The 18688-nt window shown below is 43.6% G+C and overlaps 5 protein-coding genes across 5 annotated transcripts in view; 1 reads left to right on the forward strand and 4 right to left on the reverse strand.

Annotated features, from left to right (window-relative positions):
* The window catches only part of LOC309548715 (uncharacterized protein), a gene marked incomplete at both ends in the record, with an annotated part of 346981 nt that extends 340468 nt beyond the window's left edge, over positions 1-6513 (reverse strand). The window contains 2 exons of the mRNA XM_082248671.1: positions 5479-6266; positions 6507-6513. Of these exons, the coding sequence (XP_082104797.1) occupies positions 5479-6266; positions 6507-6513 (795 nt within the window). The remainder of the gene's footprint in view (positions 1-5478; positions 6267-6506) is intronic.
* LOC309548714 (uncharacterized protein) overlaps positions 1-15464 on the reverse strand; it is a gene marked incomplete at its 3' end in the record, with an annotated part of 357939 nt that extends 342475 nt beyond the window's left edge. The window contains exons 1-3 of the mRNA XM_082248670.1: positions 15412-15464; positions 15194-15295; positions 14598-14695 (exon numbers count right to left, since the gene is read on the reverse strand). Coding sequence (XP_082104796.1) covers positions 14598-14695; positions 15194-15295; positions 15412-15445 — 234 coding nt within the window. The 5' untranslated portion in view covers positions 15446-15464. The remainder of the gene's footprint in view (positions 1-14597; positions 14696-15193; positions 15296-15411) is intronic.
* The window catches only part of LOC309550227 (uncharacterized protein), a 1381219-nt gene that overhangs the window by 399618 nt on the left and 962913 nt on the right, over positions 1-18688 (forward strand).
* The window catches only part of LOC309548727 (uncharacterized protein), a gene marked incomplete at its 5' end in the record, with an annotated part of 365133 nt that overhangs the window by 28139 nt on the left and 318306 nt on the right, over positions 1-18688 (reverse strand). The gene's annotated exons all lie outside the window — the stretch shown is intronic.
* LOC309548723 (uncharacterized protein) overlaps positions 1-18688 on the reverse strand; it is a gene marked incomplete at both ends in the record, with an annotated part of 158513 nt that overhangs the window by 7548 nt on the left and 132277 nt on the right. The gene's annotated exons all lie outside the window — the stretch shown is intronic.

An 18688-nucleotide genomic window follows, 5' to 3' on the forward strand; every position in this document is an offset into this window, starting at 1 on the left:
CCCACCTGGTTGTCGCCACACACGCTTGACACCATCTGAACCAAATAAGTTTATCTTGGTCTCATGAGACCACAGGACATGGTTCCAGTAATCCATGTCCTTAGTCTGCTTGTCTTCAGAAAACTGTTTGTGGGCTTTCATGGGCATCATCTTTAGAAGAGGCTTCCTTCTGGGATGACAGCCATGCAGACCAATTTGATGCAGTGTGCGGCGTATGGTCTGAGCACTGACAGGCTGACCCCCCACCCCTTCAACCTCTGCAGCAATGCTGGCAGCACTCATAAGTCTATTTTCCAAAGACAACCATTGTATATGATGCTGAGCACATGCAATCAACTTCTTTGGTCGATCATGGTGAGGCCTGTTCTGAGTGGAACCTGTCCTGTTAAACTGCTGTATGGTTTTGGCCACCGTGCTGCAGCTCAGTTTCAAGGTCTTGGCAAGCTTCTCATAGCCTAGGCCATCTTTATGTACAGCAACAATTCTTTTTTCAGATCCTCAAAGAGTTCTTTGCCATGAGGTGCCATGTTGAACTTCCAGTGACCAGTATGAGAGAGTGAGAGCGATAACACCAAATATAACACACCTGCTCCCCATTCACACCTGAGATCTTGTAACACTAACAAGTCACATGACACCGGGGAGGGAAAATGGCTAATTGGGCCCAATTTGGACATTGTCACTAAGGGGTGTATTCACTTTTGTTGCCAGCAGTTTAGACATTAATGGCTGTGTGTTGAGTTATTTTGAGGGGACAGCAAATTTACACTGTTATACAAGCTGTTCACTCACTACTTTACAATGTAGCAAAGTGTCATTTCTTCAGTGTTGTCACATGAAAAGATAGAATAAAATATTTACAAAAATGTGAGGGGTGTACTTACTTTTGTGAGATACTGTATATTTTATCTTGTACCTAGGATCCTCAGGGCCAATACCTATATATACACACAACACATTTTGGTCCGTTTTATCTCCCCTGTGGTCGGGTTAATTTGTTGGGGGTTGGAAGGAAGGCCGTGTGCTAGTAAGTCATGGTTGTATTTATTATGATGTATATAAATACAGATTATGTTCTATGTTCATGAAACACTAATATCGAGTCTGTTCATTTTAAGAGAAAACTGTCTGTACATCTTCATAGTCCTGAAGAAGCCTTGTGTGAAACGCGTTGACCAGTGAACAGACGAAGATAGAGGAATATGATCCAAAGCAAACACAGTGACGTGCCTCCATCCCTAATGGTTAATGCAAACAGAAAACAGAGGTCGTGGGACTTTAAATGAGGCCGGTCACCAACTAAGATATACAAAAATAGAATCTGAACGTAGTCATTTATTATACATACAGTAATTGATACAAATGTTGACATCAGTAACAAATATGATGCAGACATGTAAACAAAAAAAGCTGACACAAAGAAATCCATATAGTAAGGAGATTGTTATAATAGTAATAAGATATATTCAGTAATAAAGTACATGGCCGTCACTAAATGTTACATCTAAGTGAAGAGAGGAAATATCTATACCTACACGAACCTTATGATATCTACCAACTTATCCTTATATATGTATGATGTACATGAGTGAAATTAGTAGGAGACATTGATCTCCTGTGTACGAGCTGAGCTCAGTTTGGGGTCAGTTTCCTCATTTTATTGAGATGTGGTTTTAGATAAATCAATAAATGTTATTTTAGGATAAATCCATGTAGTTGTTATCTGTCTCATGCTGTGCCCTTAAAGTCCACACATATGACAGTGGTTCCTTGTGAACATCTGTAGGTTCCCATTTCTCTGAACAGATAGGATGTTGGGACTCTCAGGATAGCTCTGGTTTTTCTTCTCCTATCCAAGTTCTCCAAATAAAACATAAAAACACATCCCCTAGACTGGTCATTGGAGACAACGAGCGGAAGAGTGTGTGCACCTGGCTGTGTGAAAATACCCTGTATCTGGCTGTGGAGTAATCAGTGGGAGGCCCGGGAAAACCAATATCCAAGCGGCTCCTGCGGGGGTACCGCTACGCAGAAAGCAAACCTTGTTTCAACAAACAGTTCTCTCCTCAGGACAGAAAAGAAGACAAAGGTAGGCGACTGCACCAAACTTTGATAAGATGCTGCAATGCACATCGATCACCCAGAGAGCAGAGTCCTCTCCATATGTTTTCCTTTTGGTTACTCCCTAGCAGCCCGCATGGCATCTGCTCCCTTCTGCTGACCTCAAGCCAAACATACTTACGTGTCCCGCACCTCTTCCACAGGGCAATCGATGCATCCGCAGGGCGACCCGGATCCCAGAGGCAGGAACACAACTGCTATATCTGGGCTGGGCACGCTTAGGAGACATGTGCAGAATGGAAACATTTGTTTAGTTTCGGATAGATTCGTTATGTCACTAATTTCATTTCATTCTGGAATTTGGAATTATTTTAGTTTGGTTTCGGAAATTTGTTTACTTTTGTTTAGTTTTTGTTAACTTTCTTTTCGTTTTTGGTAAAATTTGTTTAGTTTATTAATCTACAGAATTCAAACTTTTCAGAACGATCAGAATTCCGATCGGTCGAGAAACGATCGACTGATTTGAATTCTGTGTGAAGAAATAGCTGGTTGTTAAGCAGGGGGCTGGGAAGCCGGCCGGCCGCCCGCATTCTTACCAACCGGTGACTCATCAGCTGTCAGCGGGCTTCCCCACTGACAGATGAATAGAAAGAAAAGAATGCCGGCGCATTGCCCGGCAATAAAAAAATGTTTAAAAATAATGACGTAGGGTCCCCTCCCCCCAGTCTATACCGGGCCTATGCCAAAATGTAAAAAAATAAATGGCGTGGGGTCCCCCGAAATCCATACCAGACCTTTACCTGAGCATGCAGTTCTGAAGGTCAGGAAAGGGGGGGGAGCAAGACCCCCCCTCCTAACCCATACCAGACCACACACCCTTAACATGGGGGGTGGGTTATTCGGGGCACCTCTCCCTCTCCACCCCAAAGCACCTTGTCCCCATGTTGATGGGGACAAGGTCCTCTTCCCAACAACCGTGGCCTGTGCTTGTGGTGGTCTGCAGGCAGGGGGCTCATCGTAATCTGAAAGCCCCTTTTACCAAGGGACCCCCCCAGATCCCGCCCCCCCCCCCCCATGTGAATGTGTATCGGGACTATAGTACCCGTACCAACTCACCAAAAAAGTGTCGAAAAGTAATAAAAACACACACAATTTTTGAAAAATCCTCGGTTATAAAATAAAAACCAGCGTCCCCCGATGTAGATCCGTCATCAATCACAACGCCTACCGCACCCGAAAAAAATTAATAAAAAAAAGACGCTCTCCCCGTCATGGAGGACCTCTGCCTACTGCAGGCTTCCCGTTTCACATCTTTGATATAGGTAAGGGGCGGGCCACCTGTCTACATCACCTGGTGGCACCGCCCTTTCTGATGTCAGGGACCCAGCATGCACCGATCCATGATATCAGAAGGGGGCAGTGCCACCAGGTGATGTAGACAGGTGACCCCGCCCCTTACCTATGTAAGAAATGTCAAATGGTGGAGCCTGCAGTAGTTATTTTTTAATAAAGGATTTTTCAAAAATTGTGTGTGTGTTTTTATTACTTTTTAACAATTCTTGGTGAATAAGTACAGGTACTATGGTCCCGATAACACCAAAGTTCCAGCGCTGACACTGCAGTAATCACACCATACTATACGGTCCTGATACTAATTCACATGGGGGGCCCCCTTGGGAAAAGGGGCTTTCAGATTACGACAAGTCCCCTGCCTGCAGACCCCTACAAGCACAGGCCATGGTTGTGGGGAAGAGGCCCTTTTCCCCATCAACATGGGGACAAGGTGCTTTGGGGTGGGGTGGGGGGCAGAGTGTCCCCACCAAAGCACTCACCTCCCCATTTTGAGGACACGTGGCTTGGTATTGTTAAGAAAGGGGGCCCTCACTCATCCCTCCCACTTTCCTTACCTGCCAGGCTGCATGCCGAGATATGGTATGGATTTTAGTGGAGAACTCACGCTGTTTTTTTGTTTGTTTTTTTTATTTTGGCTCCTAAGGGCCTGGTATAGACTGGGGGGGGGGGGGGGGGTGAGAGGGAGGGTGACCACGCCGTTTTTTTCTATTACTGGGCAATGCCGGCATTCTTGTCTTTACATTCATCTGTCAGTGGGGAAGCCCGTTGACAGCTGATGAGTCATGTTTGGTAAGGATGCGGACGGCCGGCTTCCCGCTTGACAACCAGCTATTTCTTCACACAGAATTTGCATTGGTCGATCGTTTTTTTGACTGATCCAAATTCGAATCGTTCTGAAAAGTTGGAATTCGTTAGGAAATGAATAAATGAAACAAATTTTAACAGATTTCAACTAAATTCATTACAATTTCATTTGGAGATTTGGAAACATCCGAATCTAGGAATAACCAAAAATTTGTCCAAATTTGTATTCTCACCGAAACGAATTTCACGTGTCTAACACTTAATGGCCACCCGCTAACAGCTGCGCTCCCAGCCAATGCAAATGGCCGCCGATGGCAGGGCCCACTCTCCAGGCATGGATCCTCTACATATGTGTGCCATAACACCACCCCGCTGATAGCTGGGGACTCAATGACCACTCGGGACATCCTGGAAGACTTCTGGATACCAAAGGAAGCTCCTGACATCCCGCACAGCTGCCCAGCACCAGACCCGCCCACCAATACTTCCAATAGGTAGGAAAACTTCATACAAAAATGGTCCTATAAGTGGGGAAGACAAAAAAGGAACGTAGCCATTGGCTTATCCTGAACATTTATGTGGGTGGGGTCTTATGGGTGGAGGAACGAGGGCTGGGCTACCCAAACATATGCTGCCATGTACATCTGTCAGGAAAGCACATTATGGCCACTAGATGGAACTGACCATTATAGGAAATCCCAATTCACCATGACTGGGGGAATGCGGGTCACATTTCATCAACACATTTATAACAACCAGATCTGCAAGTGTTTGTGAAATCTTCCCGCACAAAATGTACTCAGCCAATGAAAGGTAAGGACTCCATTTTTATTTTTCTCCTGCTATCAATGGCCAACACGGGACAACACTTCATCCATGTCTTTGGTGATCTCTGATCTCCTTATGAAGTGTTTCTTACATGATGAAGATCAGCCATGGAGTATATCTGAGGTGTATATCAGGGTGTGCTTCTTCCCCACATGTCCACCAACATTCATATAGAAGACATTTCCTGCACTCAAGGCACTAATACACCTCCAGGGTTGTGTGGGACCCCTGATGTACAGGAAGAAAGGACTTCATTGAGGAACATTTCCCTCACTCAGACTAGGAATACGGCTTCTCACCCGTGTGAGATCTCTGATGTGAGTAAAGATGGGACTTCTGTGCAAAACATTTCCCGCACCCAGGACAGGAATACGGCTTCTGCCCCGAGTGAGATCTCTGATGTGAGTAAAGATGGGACTTCTGTGAAAAACATTTCCCGCACTCAGGACAGGAATACGGCTTCTCACCAGTGTGACATCTCTGATGTGAGTAAAGATGGGACTTCTGTGCAAAACATTTCCCGCACTCAGGACAGGAATACGGCTTCTCACCAGTGTGCGTTCTCTGATGTGTAGAAAGATATGATTTCTTTACAAAACATTTCCCGCACTCAGGACAGGAATACAGCTTCTCACCAGTGTGTGATCTCTGATGATTCTTAAGACTAGACTTATGTGCAAAACAATTCCCGCACTCAGGACAGGAGTATGGCTTCTCACCCGTGTGCAATCTCTGATGTTTGGAAAGCTCGGACTTGTGTGAAAAACATTTCCCACACTCAGAACAGGAATATGGCTTCTCACCAGTGTGCAATCTCTGATGTTTGGAAAGATATGCCTTGAGTGAAAAACATTTCCCGCATTTAGAACAGTAAAATGGCTTTTCCCCCGTGTGCAATCTCTGATGTGTGTAAAGATTGGACTTCTGTGCAAAACATTTCCCACATTCAGGACAGGAATATGGCTTCTCCCTCGTGTGAGATCTCTGATGTCCGGAAAGATCAGACTTATCTGAAAAACATTTCCCACACTCAGGACAGGAATATGGCTTCTCACCAGTGTGAAATCTCTGATGCTTGGAAAGATTGGACTTCACTGAAAAACATTTCCCACACGTAGGACAGGAATACGGCTTCTCACCCGTGTGAGATCTTTTATGCACATTAAGATTGTATTGCAAACGAAAACTCTTACCGCACTCAGTACAGGAGAACCTCTTATCTGTTGGAAGGACAGCACCGTCCCTCACAGTCTGAGGTTCCTCAGGATAAGAGGAATACGATGGTCCATCTACACTGTGTGGTGCCGGATGGACATTTGAGGTAGCCGGGTTTTCTCCTGGACTATACTGTGTGATGTCCTCATCTTCTACTTTACAGTCTGGAGACAAAGTGAGACAATCCTCTGAGGTTTTCCTCATCTCCCGTCCATCTACTAAAATAGAAATACAAAGATTATTACTAGACATGAGCTGATTGGTTTCCCTAAATCAGGACTCCGCCCACATCAGACAGCTTTGTCTCTGAGGCTCTTACAATTCCCCCCTCAAGGTAACTAGTAAATGGGTCCTCTGATCTCCTACCAGTTCATTTCTTTATTCATGGACCTTAGTCAGAGAGTGAGGAAACAACGAGAACTGTCTTTTATAGGAGTGACAGTGATGAGGGGATTATAGGACGAGTGACCCCTCCCCCTCTATCACTCATTGCCATCTTCCTAACACAAGAAGTCCCGCACTTCCTTATTTACTCCATGATTTAGTCATGAAAAACAGCGGGGCTGAGCCCCACCAGAGGTCAGAGTGAGGATGGGGGGAGAACAACCAAGATGAAGACTGGACTGATCCTGAAGACCACCATCATTGGCTTACTGACTCCTCCCTCATTATCACTTTCTGTTTAAGATTCCAAAGTTGGAGGAGGAGGTAGAATCCCTATGGGTAGAACTTCAAAGGGAAGGCACTATGGGGAAAGTAATATTGGGCGTATGCTAAAGGCCCCCCAACCAGAGGGGGGGAAGGCGGACCTCCTTTCACAGATTTGAATGGCAGCAAGGATGGGAAATGTAATTATAATGGGGGACATTAATTATCCAGATATAGACTGCGCAGAAGGAACCGCACATTCATCCAAGGCTTGGCAGTTCCTAAATGTTTTGCAGGACAATTTCATGGGTCAGGTGTTGAACGCACCGACAAGAAACAATGCGGTACATGACCTACTGATTACCAACAATACAGACCTGATCACGGATATAGAAATATGGGCCCGAATTAGGAAACTGTGACCATAGGTGAATTCGTTTCAGTATTATTCATAGTAATAGGAAACACAAGGGCAATACAAGGACACAGAATTTCAAAAGAGCCAATTTCCCTAAACTGCGCTCTCTGCTAGAAAATATCAAATTGGATAGAACCCTGGGAACAAAGAACACTGAGGAAAAATGGGAGTGTTTCAAGAACATACTAAACAAAGGGATTAAAACAAAGTATGCAGCGCTTGATACAGTGATCATAAAAATCAATCAATGTTACTACTGATGATATTGCATAATTATAGAGAGTCCATAGAAGAAAGGAGTCCAATAGGAGGTCCAAGATGCGGGTGAGAAGATCAGAATGGATAGCCTCCACCAAACACCAGTAACAGTGGCCTCTTACCAGAAATGTGTGATCCCCATTACAGGGATCTCAGTACACATTGACAGGAAGTCATCTGCTTTCACACTAGGTCAGACCAAATATCACCTCCACAGGAAATGCCTCTAGGTGTATAAAGCCAATCCTCTCATGGACGTATTAATATCACCATCGGCACATGTAAGAAGAAAAAACTCCTCAAGGTGCAGTATAGCTTAACACAGGTAATCCCCAGGGGACTGGCCTCGTTTGCCCTGTAACATCCTTGCGGCGTCCTCCTTCCTTTGCTGGGAGACTAGGATTACATCTGGCTATAGCTATCACACATTCTACTTGCAAGATCCCCTCAGGATATTTACCTTGATGCCTGGCTTATCTACCTTAAATGTGAGTGTTTTATTGGCTTTTTCCATTAAATATTACCTGTGTTAAGCTATACTGCACCATGAGGAGTTTTTTCTTCTTACATGTGCCGATGGTGATATTAATACGTCCATGAGAGGATTGGCTTTATACACCTAGAGGTATTTCCTGTGGAGGTGATATTTGGTCTGACCTAGTGTGAAAGGAGATGACTTCCTGTCAATGTGTACTGAGATCCCTGTAATGGGGATCACACATTTCTGGTAAGAGGCCACTGTTACTGGTGTTTGGTGGAGGCTATCCATTCTGATCTTCTCACCCGCATCTTGGACCTCCTATTGGACTCCTTTCTTCTATGGACTCTCTATAATTATGCAATATCATCAGTAGTAACATTGATTGATTTTTATGATCACTGTATCAAGCGCTGCATACTTTGTTTTAATTCTGTCTGAGGTTGGGGTACAACAACTTTTTTTATGCTGGCAGCTGTTATCGTGGTCTGATTTTGTTCGCCTGATTAAGCGCAGTATATTCTGTTTTTTAAACAAAGGGATTGGCCAGTGCATTCCAAAAGGGAATACATTTAAAAGAGCTAAAATAAACCCAGGGTGGCTAAACTCCAACATAAAAATGCATATTAATACTAAAGAAAAGGCCTTCAAAAAATACAAGGCTGAGGGGTCATTGGCAGCATTCCAATATTACAAAGAGTGCAATAAGAAATGTAAAGGCGAAATCAAAGCAGCTAAAATAGAACACGAGAGACATATAGCGGAAGAGAGTAAAAAAAAACAAAAAAAAAACAAGAAATTCTTTAAGTATATAAATAGTAAGAAAGCGAGACCAGAACTCATTGGCCCCATAAAAGACAACAAAGGGAATCTGGCCACAGAGGACAGAGAGAAAGCGGAAGTGCTAAATAATTTTTTCTCTTCAGTCTTCACAAAAGAATCGGGGGGCTACACTAACCCAGCTTGTAATGCTAAATGAAATAATACACCTCAGGAAGTACCGCCATGGCTAACAGAAGATAGACTTAGAACTAAACTAGAGAAACTTAGCATAAATAAATCCCCGGGACCGGATGGCTTGCACCCGAGGGTTCTTAAAGAACTCAGCCAGGTGATAACCAGACCGTTATTCTTGATATTTAAGGATAGTCTACAGACGGGAATGGTGGCAGCTGATTGGAAAAAAGCCAACGTGGTACCAATATTTAAAAAAGGGCTGAGATATATCCCGGTAACTATAGACCTGTCAGCCTAACATCAATAGTCTGCAAGATTTTGGAGGGGATGTTAAGGGACTATATACAAGACTTTAGTAATGAAAACGGTATTATTAGTAGTAATCAGCATGGATTCATGAAAAATCGCTCTTGCCAGACCAATCTATTAACCTTCTACGATGAAGTGAGTTGCCACCTAGATAAAGGAAGGTCTGTGGATGTGGTGTATCTGGATAAAGGAAAGCCTGTGGATGTGGTGTATCTACATTTTGCAAAGGAATTTGACACAGTTCCCTACAAACGCTTACTGCACAAACTAAGGTACAGAGGTATGGACCATAGGGTGAGTACCTGGATAGAGAACTGGCTCCAGGGGTGAGTCCAGACAGTGGTGATAAATAGGGATTGCTCGGATTGGGCGGGTGTGGAAAGTGGGGTCCCCCACGGATTTGTCCTGGGACCAATCCTATTTAATTTATTCATAAATGATCTAGAGGGAATATCTAGCACAATCTCGGTATTTGCGGATGATACTAAACTAAGCATGCCAATATCTTCTATGCAGGATGTGGAAACTAGGGATGATCGAACGGTTCGGGTCGACCATCGGTTCGGCCCGAACATTGGCTGTTCGAGGTACGGCCGAATTTAGAACTTTTTGACCAAAAAGTTCGGAATTCGGCAACCAGAACCGACCAAAATGCAATGGGACAGGAAATGGGCTTTAAAAGCCCGTGATTGGACCAGAACCATCAGTAAAAGCCAATTGAGGGGCAGGAGAATGCTAGGAATGTGATTGGAGTGACTAGGGGGTCCATAGTCCAATCATTAGTGAATACGCCCCCCAGTATATAAGATCGCCCCCGCCAAATTCCTAGCATTCTTGTACAGGACATGAAAGAGAGTGGAATGCTGTTCTGTTCTAATGTGTTACAAAGGGTCATTTAGCTATTTTTAGTGTGAGGAAAGGGATATCTAGTGTAGTTAGCGTGCTCCTTTTACACTTTAGTTAGCTTCAAAAATTTCGTTTCTGTAGGGAAAGTGTTAAGTGTAAGGGGACCGTAGTGTAGTGTAGGGTTAACTGACAGTGACTGCTATGGAAGGGTGACAAAACCCCTCCATAGCAGGGTGACCGCTATAGAGAAATGATCATTTCTCTGAGTGTAACGTTCATGCGTTTTTGTTAATGGATGGATTTGCAGCTGCAGAATTATCACACTCAGTAGCCTTGTAGAGATTCTGTTGAACAAACATATCCAACTCTCAGGACTTCATCACTGTGCACAGCCTGTTATGCAATATACATATACTCAATCTGATGTTTAATGGAGGGATAGAATATATGAGAATATATAGATGAGAGACAGGCTATTGTATGGTGAGCACTTAGGAGTAGTATTAGGAGAGTTGCAGGTGATGATTTAAGCAGATAGGTTCTGATGTCAAGTATAGTGCAGATGGTAGGAGGACACAGATGGAGTATACTTAGACAGAGTAACCTAGTGCAAGGATAGTTGAAGGTAGTCCCAAGAGCTAACAGTCTATGCAGATGATAGGAAATAGATAGGTACAGATAGTTCCGGTATTTGCAGTAGATGACAGTAGCAGTGCAGTTAGTAAGGAATCCCCTGTGGGGTACTTATCATTAGATAGGTTAGTAGTAACAGAGTTCTTAGTGAGAGGTGATCCAGTAGCGAGATATGGATCAGCACCGTCACAGGAGAAGGTGCGGTGAACATGTGGTTTGAACGAGCAATGAGTGAGAGAAAGCCGGCGATTGAAATAGCCGCTCAGAGCGGCGCTCAGCAATGATGTCATCCGGTCTTAAAGGTGTATGCGTCTTTTGAATAACAAGATGAGACGCAATTAGCAAGAGAGAAATATGGGAATAAGGGTACCAGAGGTACCAGAACATTACACTGAGTTGCTTCGGAACTGGAATATGGCTTCTCACCAGCCAAGCATTTTTAATGCTGCAGGGGCTGCCACTGCCAGTGCTTTTTTGAGGACATGTTTGATGTCAGACATGACATCTGAACATGTGTATAGGGGGTATATATACACATATATGTCTGTATATATACCCCTAGACATATATAGGTGTGATAGTAGCAGAAATATATGCTTGCGCTAATGAAATCATTTACACTGATATATTTCTGCTACTATCACACCTATATATGTCTAGGTGTGTATAAACATATATGTGTGTATATACACCACTATACACAAGTTCAGATGTTTTGCCTGCCTCAAAAGAACCCAAAAAAATGCCAAAAAAAACGCTAGCGTCAAAAAAAAAAAAATGCCCAGGTGTGTTTTTGCTGGCATTTTTTGGGGGTTTTTGGAGGCAGGCAAAACATCTGAACTTGTGTATAGTGGTGTATATACACACATACATATATTTATATACACACCTAGACATATAGGTGTGATAGTAGCAGAAATATATGCTTGCGCTAATTAAATCATTTACACATATATATTTCTGCTACTATCACACCTATATAGGTCTAGGTGTGTATATAAATATATGTATGTGTGTATATACACCACTATACACAAGTTCAGATGTTTTGCCTGCTTCAAAAGAACCCAAAAAAATGCCAAAAAAACGCTAGCGTCAAAAAAAAAAAAGCCCAGGTGTGTTTTTGCTGGCATTTTTTGGGGGTTTTTGGAGGCAGGCAAAACATCAGAACTTGTGCACAGTACCACTATACACAAGTTCAGATGTTTTTCCTGACTGCAAAGAACCCAAAAAAATGCCTGCTATTAAACCGGCAAGGTGTTACAGCAGAGAAGCCATATTCCTGTGCTGAAAGTTTTCTAATACAAACAATCTTCTTTTTTTATGGTTCTGGACATGCTACAGAGCTGAAACTTCACATGTACACCTTTTAGACCCCCCAGACACAAAATCACAAAAAAAAAGTTCTTAAAAATTGTCATTTTTGGTAAAAAAGCCAATTATTGAAAGAATTAAAAAAAAAAAGAGAGATTTTTTTATTTTTACTTTGGATTTCGTATCTGGGGGGTCTAAAAAGTGTACATGTGAAGTTTCAGCTCTGTAGCATGTCCAGAACCAGAAAAAAAAGATGGTTTGTATTAGAACACTTTCAACACAGGGGTATGGTTTCTCTGCTTTAACACCTTGCCGGTTTAATAGCAGGCATTTTTTGGGGTTCTTTGCAGTCAGGAAAAACATCTGAACTTGTGTATAGTGGTATATATACACACACTTATATGTTTATACACACCTAGCCATATATAGGTGTGATAGTAGCAGAAATATATTAGTGTAAATTATTTCATTAGCGCAAGCATTTATTTCTGCTACTATCACACCTATATATGTCTAGGTGTGTATATAAATATATGTATGTGTGTATATACACCACTATACACAAGTTCAGATGTTTTGCCTGCTTCAAAAGAACCCAAAAAAAAACTTTTTAGGGGCATTTATTGGGTTTTAGGGCTTAAAAATTGTGTTTTTTGATTACCGAAGTTCGGGTCCCATTGATTTCAATAAGGTTCTGAAATCCGGGCCGAACTTTCGGGAAGTTCGGATGTTCTGGCCGAACCGAACTTTTCAAAAGTTCGATCATCCTTACCTTACAAGCAGACCTGAACAAAATAATGGGGTGGGCAACTACATGGCAGATGGCAGTGGCCACTCACTAAAACTAGAGGAAAAACGGTTTAACCTTATAATACGTAAGGGCTTCTTTACTGTCAGAGTGGTAAGGATGTGGAATTCTCTTCCACAAGCAGTGGTATCAGCAGGGAGCATCGATAGTTTCAAAATACTATTAGATGGGCACCTTAAAGACCACAACGTAAAGGGGTATACAATGTACGGTTAACAGCAAACACACACACATCATAGGTTGAACTGGAAGGACTGATGTCTTCAATCTCACAAATTATGTAACTATGTAACAGTATAGATCCTAACACATCACCCAGTCCATACCAGTATAGATCCTAACACATGAACCAGTCCATACCAGTATAGATCCTAACACATTACCCAGTCCATACCAGTATAGATCCTGACACATTACCCAGTCCATACCAGTATAGATATCCAGCATGTTATTTTTCCCCATTGAGATCTGATGTGTTTTCAAAGTGTTCCTTTCATTCTTTGGAGCAGTGTATGTTGGTCGAGCATTTCAAAGTGTAAAAGAGATCTGTGGTGGAACTGGGTGCAATCACAACACCAAACTATGACAACTAACCAGATCAATGATACCACCCAACCAAACATCACTAAGTAAGCTTTAACCCATTCTTCCATAATTACCCGAGCTGATATCTGGAGAAGTTTCTTCCTCTTTAACTGCGTCCATCATCCCAACCTCCTCTGTAAAATGCTGATGACCCCTCACATACGTCTTTTCCTTTATAACCCCAATTTGTACATTTATCGGATCTTCATCCTGAACCAACAAAATGGCAGAAATAATATTAAATACAAAAAAATAATAATAATAGAAGAATGATATCTCTTAGGGCTTGGGATCACTTTCCTACATTCTCATCTACCTGATGATGGTGAGGGATGGTGTGACCTTCCTTTGTGGAATCCCGGGAATACAGAGGACGGGGACATCTCTCTGGTGCATTTCGGGAACTGGATGATTCCACCATGGTGTCCTGGTACTGCTTTCTGTGACCATTTGGAAACTCTGCCTCCTCCATTACAAAATCCTCATCATCCTCCTCTTTTATCTCTTCTTTAATGTTGACCTGTGTGGAATCCCGGGAATACAGAGGACGGGGACATCTCTCTGGTGGGTTCCTGGTATTAGGTGGCTCCATCATATCCTTGTGTCCTTCTGAAAACTCCTCCATCACTCCATACTCCTCATCCTCCTCTTTATACTCTTCTTTAACAACAATATTATACTCACCGAGGTTTCCACTCTGAATATATAATAAAACATTCATTGTAACAAACACACTTGTGTATAAATCATAACTATCAGTAATTGTTCCTCATCTACCTGATGATGGTGGGGGATGGTGTGATCTTCCTGTGTGGAATCCCGGGAATACAGAGGAAGGGGACATCTCTCTGGTGGATTTCTGTAACTGGATGACTCCACCATGGTGTCCTGGTACTGCTTTCTGTGACCTTTTGGAAACTCTGCCTCTTCGATTACAAAATCCTCATCATCCTCCTCTTTTACCTCAACTTTAGAATCTCTCAGATTTCCACTCTGAATATATAATAAAAATGACATCAATGGTAACAATGCAGATAATGTACAGATCCTAATAATACTATCAGTGATTGTTCCTCATCTACCTGATGATGGTGGGGGATGGTGTGATCTTCCTGTGTGGAATCCCGGGAATACAGAGGACGGGGACATCTCTCTGGTGGGTTCCCATTACTGGATCCATCTGTAGGAAACACACACACTGACTGAATACATTGTTTCTATGTGTTTATCAGATGATGGGGGATCTAGGTGGATCCTCCGTACTGCTCTCTCCTTTACAATAAAGTCTCCTCTTACCCGGTGATGTGAGGGGCGGCTGATTCTCCATCATGACGTCTTTGTAGAAATGGGTCTACAAATCCTCAAACATCAATCCATATACCCAAACAGTTTTTGTATTTAGTGGCCATCACTCACCTGTGCTGATGTCTGGAGAAGATTCCTCCTCTTTAACTTTGTCCATCATCCCAACCTCTTCCCTGAACTGCTGATCACCCCTCACATACGTCTCTTCTTCCTCTTTAACCTCATCTTTTATATCTATCAGATTTTCATTCTAAACAAAAAAATAGCAGGGAATGGTTGCTTTAAAATGTGAGCACAAATAACCTTATACAGAAAAGTGGAATATATCTTCATACAGTCAGATCACTTTTACGATCTCGACTTCCATCTTCACCTACCTGATGATGGTGAGGGATGGTGTGACCTTCCTGTGTGGAATCCCGGGAATACAGAGGATGGGGACATCTCTCTGGTGGGTTCTCATTACTGGATCCATCTGTAGGAAACACACACACTGACTGAATATATTGTTTCTATGTGTTTATCAGATGATGGGGGATCTAGGTGGAGCCTCCGTACTTCTCTCTCCATTACAATAAAGTCTCCTCTTACCCGGTGATGTGAGGGGCGGCTGATTCTCCATCATGACGTCCTTGTAGAGATCCTTGTGTCCTATGAATCTTCTGAGAATCTTCCTTACCTCTCTGGTCAGGTCTGTGCTTTATTAATAGAGATAAGAGCGATATCATGAGAGACGCAAAAGAAACCATGGTGGCAGCATTGGGTCTAAGTGAAAAGTGGGTGACAGAAGCATCAAATATGGGGTGTGAGGAGTGGAGATCTGCAATGTTGAATAAGGGAATGAGGAGTGGGAGACAACAGTGTCAGTGGGGGTTGTGGAATATAGGTGAGCAGTGTGGGAAGGGGGGTGAGGAGAGGGGAACAACAGTATTGGATGAGGAATGAGAAGTAGGGAACAGGGGTGATAGATGGGGGTGAGGAATGGGGGACAGCAGTGTTAGATGGGGGGTGAGGAGTGGGGGACAGCGGTGTTAGATGGGGTGAGGAAAAGGGGGAAGCGGTGTTAGATGGTGGTGAGGAATGGGGGACAGCGGTGTTAGATGGGGTGAGGAAAAGGGGGACAGCGGTGTTAGATGGGGGTGAGGAGCGGGGGACAGCAGTGTGAGATGGGGGTGAGGAATGGTGAACAGCAGTGTTAGATGGGGGGTGAGGAGTGGGGGCCCAGTTGGTGTTGGGGCAGAGGACGGGATTAATGTTAGTAGTGACAAGGTAGGAAACCTGCTGAATATTTCCAAAGGTGAGTGTCGGGGTCACCCCGAGCTCTGCCTCTTCCCCAGATAGATTATGAGTACCTCGGCTCTGCCTGGTGAGGGCGCTACAGGAGAGCTGGAGGAAGTTTTGCTGCTCATCCTACTTATGTGATTTCACTGGGGGACTGCAATCTGATTCTCAGTGTTATGCGTTCCTCTGTTTCTGTTCCCTCGGCATAAAAGGACATTTTATTTATGTAATTAAAGATTATACATAGAAAATAAGATCTTATTACCTCCTCTGCTGCCACTTCCAGCTACGTCTCCTCTCTACTTTCTCCCGACTCGCCTCTGAAATTCCTTTTTATAGCTGACCTCATTTCCTGTCAGTATCTTACATCACTTCCTGTCAGTATCTTACATTACTTCCTGTCTTTACCTCATCACTTCCTGTCTGTGCGTTCCATCTGAGAGAAGTCAGGTCACCACCTTGTGGACCATGTTGTTAGGTGACCAGATTTTTAAAATGAAATCCAGGGACATATTTTTTTTTTTTTTTACAAATGGTAAACTATTTTATAAGCATATTTCCTTGAAATGATCTATGCGGTGTATGTTGGATGTGTTTATGGAATGATTGTATGATATATATGTTATTTCTCACATTTTGTCCATGAGATAGAAAAAAATAAAGATAAAGATACTTTTTAAAATGTTTTGGGATGGGGCTACCAAATGTTAGGAAGATAAGATAGAGGAAAAACTTGGCGGGGGGGATGGGGGCAGCTAAATTCAAATCCAATCCGGGCAGGAGTGATGGTGTCACCTTCTCTGCAAAAGGTAAGAAATATCGCAGAGCTGCAATGTGCAAATAGTGGTGAAACACCAGTTATATAATGATAATAAAATGTAAAATATGCACATCAATTGTACTATTTATTATGATTATATATGGGGGGGAGGGGGGTCACCACTATTTGCACATTGCAGCTCTGCGATATTTCTTACCTTTTGCAGAGAAGGTGACACCATCACTACTATATTGTAATACGTTGGTTGATTTGCACAGGATATTCATTTATAGGTTTTACCATTATAAGTCCATTTGTAGAATTTTATAGATGAAGTGTATGGCAGTGCTGCATTTTTTGTTTTTTATTGTTGCACGTTAGATGAGGGAACCGGCTAACAAGATTCTCTTATTGCTTTTGAGATTTTTTTAGTTGCATGGTAGTTGTTTTACTTGATTTGTTATGTCCCCTGTGGACAGGTAACCAGTGGCCCTGCATATTGGTGGTCAGTGTGCCCCCTGTATGCTGGTGGTCAGTGTGTCCCCTGTATGCTGGAGGTCAGTGTGTCCCCTGTATGCTGGTGGTCAGTGTGCCCCCTGTATGCTGGTGGTCAGTGTGCCCCCTGTATGCTGGTGGTCAGTGTGCCCCCTGTATGCTGGTGGTCAGTGTTCCCCTGTATGCTGGTGGTCAGTGTGCCCCCTGTATGCTGGTGGTCAGTGTGCCCCCTGTATGCTGGTGGTCAGTGTGCCCCCTGTATGCTGGTGGTCAGTGTTCCCCTGTATGCTGGTGGTCAGTGTTCCCCTGTATGCTGGTGGTCCGTGTTCCCCCGTATGCTGGTGGTCAGTGTGCCCCTGTATGCTGGTGGTCAGTGTGCCCCTGTATGCTGGTGGTCAGTGTGCCCCTGTATGCTGGTGCTACGTGCAGGGTGCAGGAGGATTCTACATACAATAAGATACTATTGCACAGGGTGCAGGAGGATGCCACGTGCAGGGTTCAGGAGGATGCCACGTGCAGGGTTCAGGAGGAAGACAGGAGTTCACTTGTACAAGACCCAGAGGAGTCAATGGGCCCTTCTGAGGAGCGTGAGGAGTCTCAACCTAGTTGTAGCTCTCAAGGGTTGGAAAGTGAATCTGAACCCAGAGATGGGGTGTCATTAAGGCTACGAAGTGAAATACACCCGCCAAAGAGACTGACCTATGATACCCTAGGAGAGAGTTCTGAAGAACAAATTGTAACGTCCCAATGCCCCACACAAGTAACTGCCTCTTCTGTTGGGATTCCCAAGGAAGATGATCTTATTCCACCCGCTGACACTATTAGGTTGGCCACTGATTTCTTGTTGGCCTATTGTGAGAGTGAATCAGACCTTTCTAGTAATTTGTATAGTCAGCTGTTTGAAGGTGCATTTATTGACCAGTTGTCAGCTGCTATTAGTTCTACACAAGACTGCTGTTAGTTTTAATTCTGTGGTACTTTATATCTCAATGGAGTCTCCCACTTAGGAGTCCTATCATCTTTGGGGACCAAAGACATTCAAGTGGGGGGAGGATGTAGCCAAGTGAAGAAATCGCTACCAGCATAGTTAAGGCTGATATACTGCTCCTTTAAGTTTGTTGCTTATTTTGAGGTTCTCCTGAAGAGTGGCGTGTTGGATTGTGGAATATATAGTCCAGTGGAGGATAAAGACTGTGCAAAGTGGGCCGGGTGGAACTATCCTCCCGGGGAGCTGCAGGTTCCGCGGGGGGCTATGGGAGAGTCTATAAATAAGGGGCGGAGTCGGATGTTCGCTCTCTTGCCTCGGGGACCCCGTGCGGGGGGATGTGCCGG

This window comes from Pelophylax lessonae, assembly GCF_965119305.1.
Source record: "Pelophylax lessonae genome assembly, chromosome: 3".
Taxonomy (NCBI): Eukaryota; Metazoa; Chordata; class Amphibia; order Anura; family Ranidae; genus Pelophylax; species Pelophylax lessonae.